The sequence below is a fragment of the Molossus molossus genome, unplaced genomic scaffold (genome assembly GCF_014108415.1).
Source record: "Molossus molossus isolate mMolMol1 unplaced genomic scaffold, mMolMol1.p scaffold_m16_p_1, whole genome shotgun sequence".
Classification (NCBI taxonomy): Eukaryota; Metazoa; Chordata; class Mammalia; order Chiroptera; family Molossidae; genus Molossus; species Molossus molossus.
Window position 1 is genome coordinate 250,754,581 of NW_023425344.1, and position 12,534 is coordinate 250,767,114.

The 12,534-nt window shown below is 42.0% G+C and overlaps 1 protein-coding gene across 12 annotated transcripts in view; it reads left to right on the forward strand.

Moving 5' to 3' along the window:
- Nucleotides 1-12,534, forward strand: part of MARK3 (microtubule affinity regulating kinase 3) — a 120,880-nt gene that overhangs the window by 21,457 nt on the left and 86,889 nt on the right. For 9 of the 12 annotated variants that reach the window (XR_004957361.1, XM_036246970.1, XM_036246961.1 and 6 more), the window contains exons 2-3: nt 2,205-2,396; nt 5,654-5,770. Coding sequence is in view for 11 of the 12 variants with exons in the window: in XM_036246970.1 (XP_036102863.1) it covers nt 2,205-2,396; nt 5,654-5,770 (309 nt within the window). In the remaining variant the exon portion in view is untranslated. The remainder of the gene's footprint in view (nt 1-2,204; nt 2,397-5,653; nt 5,771-12,534) is intronic. The other 3 variants (XM_036247018.1, XM_036247002.1, XM_036247011.1) reach the window with 1 other exon arrangement.

Sequence of the window (12,534 nt, forward strand, 5' to 3'; positions counted from 1 at the left end):
AATAAAACAGAAGTAAACCTATCCCAAAACCTGATACGTTAGGGAAAACATTTTGTTTGACAAATGTGAGAAGGTAGCTGGAGATTAATGTGGAAATTCTGAAAAGGATATCAGAGATTGAGGGCACAAATTTTTTTAAAAATTGAAAGAGAGAGAGAGAAAGAAACATCAACTCATTGTTCCACTTACTTATACATTCATTGGTTGATTCTTGTATGTACCATGCCCAGGATTGAACCTACAACCTTGGTATATCGGAATGATGATCTAACTAACTGAGCTACCCAGCCCGGCCGATGGCAAAATTCTTAAGCTTTTACTTTAACAAAACACTTTTTTTTCTTCCTTGGTATTAGTGTACAGTCATCCCTCACCACTTCGTGCTTCGATGTTCATGGCTTCGTTTTATCGTGGGTTTTTCAAATATAGAAGTATAGCATTTGAAAAAACCGCGATAGAGTGAAGCCGTGAATGTCGAAGTGCGAAGTGGCGAGGGATGACTGTATAGTAAATAAAGAATTCTACTTCGCCCTGGCCGGTTTGGCTCAGCGGTTAGAGCATCGGCCTGCGGTCCAGAGAGACCTGGGTTCGGTTTCCGCTAAGGGTGCGTACCTCGATTGCAGTTTGTCTCCGGCCCTGGTTGGGTTGTGCGGGTGGCAGCCACTCGATGTGTCCCTTTCATGTCGATGTTTCTCTCTCTCTCTCTCTCCCTCCCACTCTATCTGAACAAAAAGTGGAAAAATGTCCTCAGGAGAGGGGAAAAAAAAAGAATCCTACTTCATGGAAATTCATTCATTGCGGTAGAGTCTGGAACTGATTAACCATGATAAGCGAGTGTTTATCAGCTAGAATCAGGCTTGTTTTGACCTAAAGGTAGACTGACAACATTAGAAAGAAGGGGCATTTTCCTGAACAAAATATTAGAAAAGAGAAAAGAATGAAGGAGCTTAGACGTAACTGTGAGAGTGCTATGAGAGTGAGAACCCTTCCTTGAGCAGGAGTTAGCAGCCAGGGAAGATTGGTCATGGGGCATGATGTCCTCTGAGTATGTGTTGCAAAAGGTGGAAGCACTAGGAACTGATGCTTGTACCTGCAGAATTGTACCAGCGTTTGTAACCCTAGTACTTCTTTAACATGGTTAGAGGCGTTTATAATTTATTACCTTTATGGAACATATTGAGTAATTTACACATCTAATCAACAAATATTGTCAAGGGCGACACAGTCTGACTATTTATTTAAAGACTGTTTTCCTTTATTGATTTTAGAGAGGAGGTGAAAGGGAGAGAGATAAAAACATCGATGAGAGAGAACATCCATTGGCTGCCTTCTGCATGTGGGATCAGGCCCACAACTTGGGTATATGTCCTGACCGGGAGTCGAACCAGCGACCTCTTGGTGCATGGGTCGAAGCTTAACCACTGAGCCATGTCAGCCAGACCACATTCTATTTATTTTCATTTTATTTTATTTTAATCTTCAGATAGAGCAGGAGTGAGAGAGGGAAGAAAAGAGAGAGAGAGAGAGAAACATTGACGTGAGAGAGACACATTGAGTGGTTGCCATCCACACGACCCCAACTGGGGCCAGAGACAAACTGCAACCGAGGTACCTTCCCTTACTGGGACCTGAACCTGGATCTCTCTGGTCCTCGGACCAATGCTCTAACCACTGAGCCAAACTTGCCAGGGCCACAGTCTGACTATTTAAACACATTGTTTTGAATTATTGTTAGCAGAATCGTGTAGAAAAAAACTGGGAATCCAGATTCTCTCTGGATTTCTTTCTAGTGATGTGGCTGTGCATAAATCGCAGAAGAACCCTCATCTGGTGAAGGTGGTGGTAGTGTTGTGCCTGTTTCACAAGATGTGGCATAGCATTTAATAGCACATGGAAAAGTTACATTACTAATGACTGCAGGCAGTTAGTTCAGTTACTCCTGTTGTGTGTTATAGCCACATATAGAAAGATCTCTCTTCGAGCACCCAGCTGAACTGCAACACTTGGTATTGGGCATTTTCCTTCTCAGCGTTCTTGTTTTCCTCATAAATGTATATCATGTGGGCAAATTTCCTCTTAAGTGCTAGATGCATTAGGATTAAACTTAAAGCAGTAATGTTTTGTTTCTTCAACTAGAGGCCCTTACAACTTGATAGGTACTATGTGTTCTTATGTTCTTATCTTTGTTATATGTTGTATTGTAGCACACATCACATGGAGATGGGCGGCAAGAAGTGACCTCTCGCACCGGGCGCTCTGGAGCTCGGTGTAGAAACTCTATAGCTTCCTGTGCAGATGAACAGCCTCACATCGGAAACTACAGACTGTTGAAAACAATCGGCAAAGGGAATTTTGCAAAAGTGAAATTGGCAAGACACATCCTTACAGGCAGAGAGGTAAATGAGAATTATGCTTAATTTCTGTTACACTTGCTCTGTTTAATTCCACTTGAGAGAAAGAGGAAGAGATGGTATAGATTTGCGCTCCTTTTTAAGCTAATGAAAATTTTTTTTTTAAAAGAACAAGAAACATTATTTGGGAATTCTTTTGCTTTCCCATTTCTTTAAAGGTTGTAAATATTATATTGATCAATTGAATAATCTTTTGCCCTTAAAAATGGACAGTGTTGCCTTGGCCAGTTTGGCTCCGCAGCTGGAGCATTGGCCCACAGATCAGAGTGGTGGGTTTGATTCCAGTCAAGGGCATGTACCTCTGTTGTAGTTTATCTCCAGCCCTGGTTGGGCCGTGCTGGAGGCAACCAGTTGATGTGTCTCTCTCACATCAATGTTCCCCCCCGCCACTTCCCTTTCTATCTGAAAGTCAGTAGAAAAAATATCGTCGGGTAAAGAGTTAAAAACAAAAAAATTGCATTGTTTTGTTCTTTTGTATTAGTATCTGTCACCATAGTAAAAATTGTTTTAAACTTCATGTACAAGCATGTGGTACTTGCAAATCAGTAGTGCTGCTTTGTTATAGATTTATACTCACGAAGTTTTTTCATCTCCCCAAATACTGTTCTTATAGCTTATGTTTGATGGGTTATTGCAGAAGAAGGCATGTGCTTTCTTGCCTTGTGTGATATCCGCTTTCTGCTCAACCACATAGCATAGTTATCAGAAATACTTCTATCAAAACTACTAAATTTACTCTCTCCTCACGTTCTATCTGGGCATTACACAACCTGCTTTGCTTCTTACAGTTAGGTCTTTGTACCTATATTTTCTCTGCTGGAAATACATTTCAGCCTTTTATGTCTGTGGGATTACTTCTGGAAAGTAGTTGATAGATTCCCTTTCCCTAGGCATGGGACTCGTGTCAAAAATCCTGATACTTCTTTAGATAGTACGTTATCCATTTATTGGAATTGCTTATTTGCCTTTCTTCTCCCTCCAGTCTGTAGGGTAGATCTCAGTGTTTGGTATGTTTCAGATAGTTAATATTGTTGACTGAATGGAATGATACATTTTTTTGTTGCTGCTGTTGTTTTTGTTTTTTCTTTTTACTTTTCTTTTTATAGAATGATACTTTTGAAGGAAGCTTTTTAAAGAAATGCTTTCCCTGTCCCAGAGTCTCCTCAAACATGTGCCAAGATAGCATTACAGGTATGCCAAGGTACTGATGCATACAACCCACCAGGCTGCTGGAGTAGGACCTGGGCTAGTCACTTCTGCTAGCAAGCAGCCTGTTTGCTGCAATGAGTCCTACAAATGTTCTCATTTTCTGTGTGGACTGGGAATTGAAGGGTTGGGAAACACCACTGGAGTTTTAAGTGAAGACTATAACTAGAAATTGGCCTCTTCAAATTATCTCAATTTCAGTGACAAATCCCTGTTTAGGACTCCTTGTTGAGATGCCAGGACTGCTTTGGGAATCAGTAAACAGCACGAGTGGATAGCACTTTTCTTGCTTTCCTTGATCAAACCTTTTTTTGTTTTTAATCCTCACTGAGGGTATTTTTCCATTTATCTTCAGATAGAGTGGGAGGGAGAGAGAAAGAGAGAGACAGAGAGAGAGAGAGAGAGAGAGAAACATCTATGTGAGAGAGACACATCAATTGGTTGCCTCCCACAGGACCCCGACGAGGGCCAGGGATCAAACTTCAACCTAGTTACATGCCCTTGACTGGAATTGAACCCGCGACTTTTTGGTCCTCGGGCTGACGGTCTAACTGCTGAGCCAAACTGACCAGGACCTTTTTTCTCCAGTGTTTGTTATTATTGTTGTTGTTATTTTTCAGTAATTTTTTTTTTTGCTATTGTCATTTTACTTATTTTTAAAAATTTTTATTTATTTTCTTTACAAATATTTCTCCCCTCCCCCATACCCCTCCTCCCCATTCTGCCTCCCCCCTTTCCCCAATCATTGTTGTCTATGTCCATTGGTTACGCATATGTGCATATTAGTTCTTTGGTTTATCTCATCCATTCTCCCGCCCCCCCCCTCCTTGGAGGTTTGTCAATCTGAACTGTATTCCTTTCTATGTCTCTGGGTCTGTTTTGTTCATCAGCTTATTCTGTTCATTATAATCCACAAATAAGTGAGACCATGTGGTATTTGTCTTTCTCTGATTGGCTTATTTTGCTTAGCATAATACTCTCCAGGGGTGCCTCTATGCCCTCTCAAAGGATAAGATAGCTCTCTCTCTCTCTCTCTTTTTTTTTTAATCTTCACCCGAGGACATTTTTCCATTTTTTTGTTCAGATAGAGTGGGAGGGGGAGAGAGGGAGAGAGAGAGAAACATCGATGTGAAAGGGATACATTGATTGAGTGGTTGTCACCTGCACAACCCAACCAGGGCTGGGGACAAACTGCAACCAAGGTATGTGCCCTTAGCGGGAACTGAACCCGGGTCTCTTTGGACTGCAGGTCGACGCTCTAACTGTTGAGCTAAACTGGCCAGGACCATAATAGTACTTTTCCTTAGCATTGTACTTGACCATATCTGGATCTTAGTGCTCACAGATCTGCCACATTCTGTTTCATGAATGTCATCTTCCAGTGTGTGCTGGTGCCATTGTTTATCACATCAGTGGACATTGGGTGGTTTATGATTTTTTGCTGTTACAAACATATATAGTGGACATTCTGTAACATAACTCTCTGTGCTCTTGTTAAGAGTATTTTTGTGGGATAAATTCGTAGAAGTTGAAATCCTGGGTCAAAGGGGATGCATGTTTAGCATTGTAGTAGGTATTGCTAAATTGGTTTTGAGAAAATGTCATACTACTTTATTAACCTACCAAAATGAATAAGGGTGTCTGTTATTCGACCCCCTTGCTAACATTGGACTGTAGATTATTTTCATATGGCAAGGTGGTGAAATCATTGAGTTTATTGGTGGGGAGCTCTCCTGGTCCCCACTGGTTGTTGGTGCGAATGGGTTTCTTGCGATATCACAAGAAAAGTAATTTTCTGAGACTTGCACGGGAGAATGAGTTATTGGAGAAAGCTTTATTTCTGTGGAATTACACCCCTGAGTTTCCAAGGTCCCATTTCCCTCAGTCCCACCATGGAAGAGGTGTAACTGTGACTTCAGCAACGCTAGGATTAAAGCCATTGCCCAAAGTTTCCGTTCCATTTTGGGACACAGTCCAATCCATCTTCAGGCTATCTTAGTTTGTGTTCATCGGTCCATTGTGTTTGGGGTCGGCAGAGCCATATGACTATGAAGGGAACACAGATGAATGCAAGGAAGCAGGAGCGAAACCAAAGGAACCAGAGAGCCAAGAGAGCACCGAGAGCCAAGAAGAATGAGAATTCCTTTGTCTTGGTATTATGTATCCCCATATATTCACGGGCTTGCAGTAGCCTTGCCCCCCTCTAGCCACTGATCTCTGTTTCCAGGTTTGACTGACACGCACCTTCCCTATGTCACCTCAACTCTACTTCGTATGTGACCATTTTGCAGAGAATGGATCCATGGTTCTCTGTGGAGTGTGAAATTGCAGCTTTCTGGTGCCACTGCCTGAAATGGCCATGCTTAAAATGTCTGGCCTCACCCTGACAAGTTTGGCTCAGGGTTAGAGCATCAACCTGTGGACCAGGGAGTCCTGGGTTCAATTCCAGCCAAGGGCACATACCTCGGTTTTGGTTCATCCCTGGCCCCGGTTGGGGTCGTGCGGGTGGCATCCAATTGATGTGTCTCTCTCAATATCCCCCCCCCCCCATTCTGTCTGAAGATAAATGTGAAAATATCCTCGGGTGAGGATTAAAAAATAATAATAAATAAATTAAATGGCCTCCCTTTCTCTCCTTTCTTATTATTAATTGGCAAAATACAATGGTATCAAGTGGATTATACTTCCTGGTGAATTTAGAGTTCTAGAGTGAGTGAATGCGAAAGGTAGGAGAAGGTGATTAGTGAAGTGCCCAGGAATTGGTCTTCTTTCATTGTTCCTGGTGTTCGTTGGACTCTCAGTGTAGAGATTCTTGGTTTTCAATTCTGGATAATTGTCTCATTTTATTATTTAAAAATCTTCATTCTGGAATTATGATTAATCAGAGACTGAAACTCTTGAAAAAAGATCCTTGATTTTGTTGTTGTTTGATCTGTTTTCCATTCTTTGTTTTTATTTTACTTTGTAGGAAATGTTATGCTTTCATCAGTCCTTCCTCTCATTCCAGCTCTTTCTTGTTCTCTGATTGTCTTTTTTTATTTTTATTTTTTTTTATCCTCACCCGAGGACGTTTTTCCATTTTTTGTTCATATAGAGTAGGAGGGAGAGAGAGTGAGAGAAACATCGATGTGAAAGGGACACATCGAGTGGTTGCCACCCGCACGACCCATCCAGGGCCGGGGACAGACTGCAACCGAGGTACACGCCCTTAGCAGGAACCGAACCCGGGTCTCTCTGGACCGCAGGCTGATGCTCTAACCACTGAGCAAAACCGGCCAGGGCGATTATTTGTCTTTATAGCATCTAGTTCTGTTATCTAACTCCCTGAGGGTAGTGAAGGCTTTATTTTTATTTTATTTTTTAAACTAGATTTTGCTCCATGCATTGTTTTCTCCTATCTCTGGGTTCTTTCTTGGTGTCTCTTTCATACAGATGCTTTCTTTGGAATTTGGTGACCTCTGATTGTCTATTTGTATGTGAAGTGGAGCCCAAGAAGCTCATCAGAAGTTGAGCCTGCATGTGTAGGGTATGTTTGCCCACAAAGCCTTTCTGTTAGGAATTGTTCAGTGCTTGTATTGGAGGACCCCAGATGTCATTAGATAGGCTTTGGCTCTCTTCTCTAGGAACGTTCAGTTTCTCTAGTTGAGACCCTTCATGTACTTCTAGCTGCATCTGTCATGTGTTTGTGGGCTCTGGGTCATTGAAAGCAAAAATGCTTTCCTGATTAAGCTTATCAATTGTAAACTTCAAGAATAATACTGATTATAATAAAGCCCCTGCATTTCTTCTTTAAAAAAGAATACTCTGTTTTGCCTGGCAGGAGCTGGCAGTCCCACCCATCAGTGGCAGTCTGATACTTCATTCCACCTTTTTCTTTCGTCTTCATACCTCACTCCTGTCCTCTGCTGGGACCTTGAGTCCAGAGCCTTATCTTCTCCACAGAATACATTTCTAGCCTCTTAAGTACCAGTGGCTATTGGTTGGTTTGGGGAGCAACAGACATTCTGTATACAGACTTTTGACCGTGGAATGACCTCAGCAGCTCCCACATCACCTTTGGTTCCCCAGGACCTCCAAGTCTGTAACCTTTCCGAGTTGTGCTGGGCAAATCACGTTGTTTCTGGTTATTAGTTTCCTCTCTGCTCTCTTTAAGAAAATTATTGAAATATCTTTCCCACGGTTGTCTTCTCAATTTGTTACTGTGCTTTTATGCCTATCTGCCTTTACTGTCTGTCCTCCACATTTAACTGCAAGTGTCCTGTTTCCTACACTAGAGGAGACACAGGGAGAGGGTGAGGGGAGGAAGAATTAGAACTTGAACTTTATTTACCCTTGGCCTCTTAGTGCTCAGTAAGTATTTGTTGTTGATTGTAAGAATGATAAAATCATAGTTCTTCATCCTCGGATGTCTAAATTTCTTGAGATTTTAGATCAATGGCTATATGTTTTAGTCAAAACAATTTTTTTAGTATGTGAAGACTCTGTTAGTGTTAGAGAAAGTTTGGAGACTTGAGAGGAAAAATATCCCACAGTCACAATACCCTGAATACCATTTTTATCTTTGTATATTCTCCATAGTATATGTATGTATTCTCAATATACTTTGGGTCATAATTTAGTATCCAGGTGTTTCATCTTCGTAATTTTATCCTAAGCAGTTTTGCTTGTTGCTGCATAATCTTGTAACTTGGTTTCAGTCATTATGTGCAATTCCATTGATTAACAACATTTCTCAAACTTTTTTGTCTCATAACTCCTTCAAAGTTTTTATTTATTTATTTAATCCTTACCTGAGGATTTTTTTTTTCTCTATTTATCATCAGATAGAATGGGAGGGAGAGAGAGAAACATTAATGTGGGAGAGACACATGGACGGGTTGCCTCCCGCACTACCCCGACCAGGGCTGGGGACAAGCTGCAACCGAGGTACTTGCCCTTGGCTGGAATTGTACCTGAGACTCATTGGTCCAAGGGCTGATGCTCTACTGCTGAGCCAAACCAGCCAGGGTGAGCCTTAGCATTCTGATAGCAGATATGATTGAAAAGCATCAAGACAGTTGTTACAGTTGTCATGCATTTACTACAACCCCAGGGGTCAGGTCTTTACAGTTCGTGTACAGAAAAAGAAAAACCAACATAAACCCAATTCCTACAATTATCAACCACTTAATTACACAGTGTGAGACTTAAAAAATGTGGCAAAATTTACATTAAATTTACCTTTTTAACCTTTTAAAATATATTATTTTTTATTGAGAGGAAGGAGGGCAGAGAGAGAGAGAAATAACAATATAAATGTGAGGGAGAAACATGGATCGATTGCCTCTTGCACGCATCCCGACCAGGGATTGGAGATCAAACCCAAAACCTGGGCACATGATGACGCTCAACCAACTGAGCCATACCAGCCCAGTCCATTTTAACTTTGTTGTTGTTGTTGTTAATCTTCATCTGAGATTATTTTTTTTATTGATTTTCAGACAGAGTGGAGGGGAGGGAGGGAGAGAGAGAAACACCATTGCGAGAGGGACACATTGATTGGTTGCCTCCCTCTCGGGGTGGGGGATTCAACCTCCTGCAGCCCAGGTATACACTTTTGACTGGGAATCGAACCTGATACCCTGCAGATCTTGGCCTATTGCTCTAACCCCAGAGCCAAACCGGCCAGGGCCATTTTAACCATTTTTAGGTGTACATACACCTCAGTGGCATTAATACATTTGCACTGTTGTACAACTGTCATCATTATCTGCTCCAGTACAGATACAGTTGGTCTTATTATTCATCAATTCCATATCTTCAAACTCACCCACTACCTGAAATTTATTTGGGGTCCCAAAAATCAGTACTCACAGTGCTTTTGCAGTCATTAACGGATGTGCATAGCACAGTGAAGAGTTTGTTTTTTGTTTTTGTTTTTTATCCTCACTTGAGGACATTTTTCCATTTTTTGTTCAGATAGAGCGGGAGGGAGAGAGAGGAAGAGAGAGAGAGAGAGAGAGAAACATTGACGTGAAAGGGACACATCGAGTGGCTGCCACCCACACGACCAACCAGGGCTGGGGACAAACTGCAACCGAGGTACATGCTCTTAGCGGGAACCGAAACCGGGTCTCTCTGTACTGCAGGTCGACGCTCCAACCGCTGAGCCAAACCGGCCAGGGCACAGTGAAGAGTTTTAATTGCTTGATGTACGCTTTCCCAGCTGAGGTCAACAAGGTGACATTCTGCCTTGTTTCAGCTTTCATACTCTAAACAGATGCCCTTTTTGTGATGTGTTTCGTCCATGCTTTTTTCCATTTTTGTGCTTGTTGGCAGTTTTGCTGTTTAAAATGGCCCCAAGTGTAGGGCTCAAGTACTAGCTAGTGTGCAAGCCTGTGATGTGCCTGATAGAAAAAAATACATTTGTTAGACAAGTTTCATTCAGGCGAGAGTTCAGTGTTAATGAATCAGTAATCTGTAGTAAATGAGGGATCCTGAATAGAAACACATAAAATAAGGTTATGTTGATGAAAATGCTCACAGGAACCTAGCCCTGTATGTGATTTTACAGAGCATTATGTTCATGAATAATGAGAATCAGCTCTCTTTTTGAAAGAGAAGGCTTAATTTTTGCTGTTTTCCTCTAACAGATACATATGGAAAGGGAAAGAATAGAAAAAATTATAGGTGTTCCTCAAATGTTTTCTGACTTTTTTTTTTAATCCTCACCCGAAGATACTTTTCTATTTATCTTCAGATAGAGTGGAAGGGAGTAAGAGAGAGAGAAAGAAACATCGATGTGAGAGGGATACATCAACTGGTTGTTTCCTGCAGTTACCCTGACCAGGGTTGGGGATGAACCGCAACTGAGGTATGTGCCCTTGACTGGAATCGAACCCGAGGCTCATTGGTCCGTGGGCCTAACCACTGACCTACACTGGCCAGGGCAGATTTTTTATTCTCTGTATATTTTCAAGAATGGAGCACTAAGAAGCAAATTGAGAGCTCTCTACATTGGATGAGCTGTGTGGAAGGTGCTTGTCAATTGCCCAGCTTAATTTCATGGTGGCTAGGAAGGAAGTTAGCTGTTATACTGGACCTCCCATATACACAGTACAGAGTTACTTTCTCTGGCCTTGGCCGGTTTGGCTCAGCGGTTAGAGCATCGGCCTGCGGTCCAGAGAGACCCGGGTTCGGTTCCCGCTAAGGGCACGTACTTCGGTTGCAGTTTGTCCCCGGCCCTGGTTGGTCGTGCGGGTGGCAGCCACTCGATGTGTCCCTTTCACGTCGATGTTTCTCTCTCTCTCTCTCTCCCTCCCACTCTATCTGTACAGAGTTACTTTCTCTGGTCAGTTACGTTTTTCCTGTATTGTGCCCTTCTGTGAGCACACTCTAGGTTTGTATGTGCCCTGTTATATGTGCCTCTAATTTTCATCTCCCAGAAAATGCTTAAAGTCATTTGTCTGCTGGTGGCACTCTCCCATTCTCTTTGCCATTCTCTTATTGTCTTTATTTATTTATTTATTTATTTTTTATTATTATTATATTTTTAATCCTCACCCGAGGACATTTTTCCATTTTTTGTTCAGATAGAGCGGGAGGGAGAGAGAGGAAGAGAGAGAGAGAGAAACATCGATGTGGAGGGACGCATCGAGGGGCTGCCATCCGCACAACCAACCAGGGCCGGGGACAAACTGCAACCGAGGTACATGCCCTTAGCGGGAACCGAACCCGGGTCTCTCTGTACCGCAGGCCGACGCTCCAACCGCTGAGCCAAACCGGCCAGGGCTGTCTTTATTTTTTAATTGGCTGTCAGGAAGGGAAAGAGAGAAATGCCTGTGATCAATATGTCATCATTAACTAAATGTCCTCATTATGGTTATAAAAACCATAGTTATTTTTTAAATTATATGAAGAATCAAGGCTTGTTTAAAAAAATTATGTCCCGTGTACCCGCCCACCATTTCCTAATCTACCAAGACAGCCACTTTTAATCTTTTATTTATTTATTTATTTTTAATTTATTTTTTTGGTTACAGATATTTTACCTTTTTTACCCCACTGGCACCCCTCTCCCCACCCCATCCCCGCCCCATCCCCGGCTTAGTTGTCCATGTCCATTGGTCATGCATACATGCATATAAGTTCTGTGGTTTATCTCTCCACCCCCCCCACCCCCTCTTCTGAGGGATGTCAGTCTGTGCCCTACTTCCGTGTTTCTGGGTCTACCGTATTCCTCAGACTGTTATGTTCATTATATTCTGTATATAAGTGAGATCATGTGGTATCACTTTTAATCTTTTAAACTGATTCTTTAGTTTTATTTATTTTCTTTGTTGATTTTTTTTTTTTTTATCCTCACTGGAGGACATTTTTCCATTTTTTGTTCAGATAGAGTGGGAGGGAAAGAGGGAGAGAGAGAGAGAGAGAGAGAGAGAGAGAGAGAGAGAGAGAAACATTGACGTGAAAGGGACACATCGAGTGGCTGCCATCCACACAACCCAACCAGGGCCGGGGACAAACTGCAATTGAGATACTTGCCCTTAGCGGGAACTGAACCCGGGTCTCTCCGGACCGTAGGCCAACGCTCTAACCGCTGAGCCAAACCGGCCTGGGCTCTTTATTGATTTTTAGAGAGAGATAGAAACATTGATGGGAGAGAACATCGATTGGGCATGTGCCGTGACCGGGAATTGAACCAGTGACCTCTGTTTGTGTAGGTCAACACTCAACCACTGAGCCACACTGGCTGGGCTAGTTTTGTTTTTATATCTTTAATGACATGTATTTATTCATAATTATTTTTCAGTTTTAGGCATTATCGATATTTTTATTATGGATTTTAAAGTCATTATTGACTTTAAAAAAAGGTAAAGTCTTTATTGAAATATAACACATCCTGCAAAAGTGCTTAACGTGTAGGTGTACAGCTTGA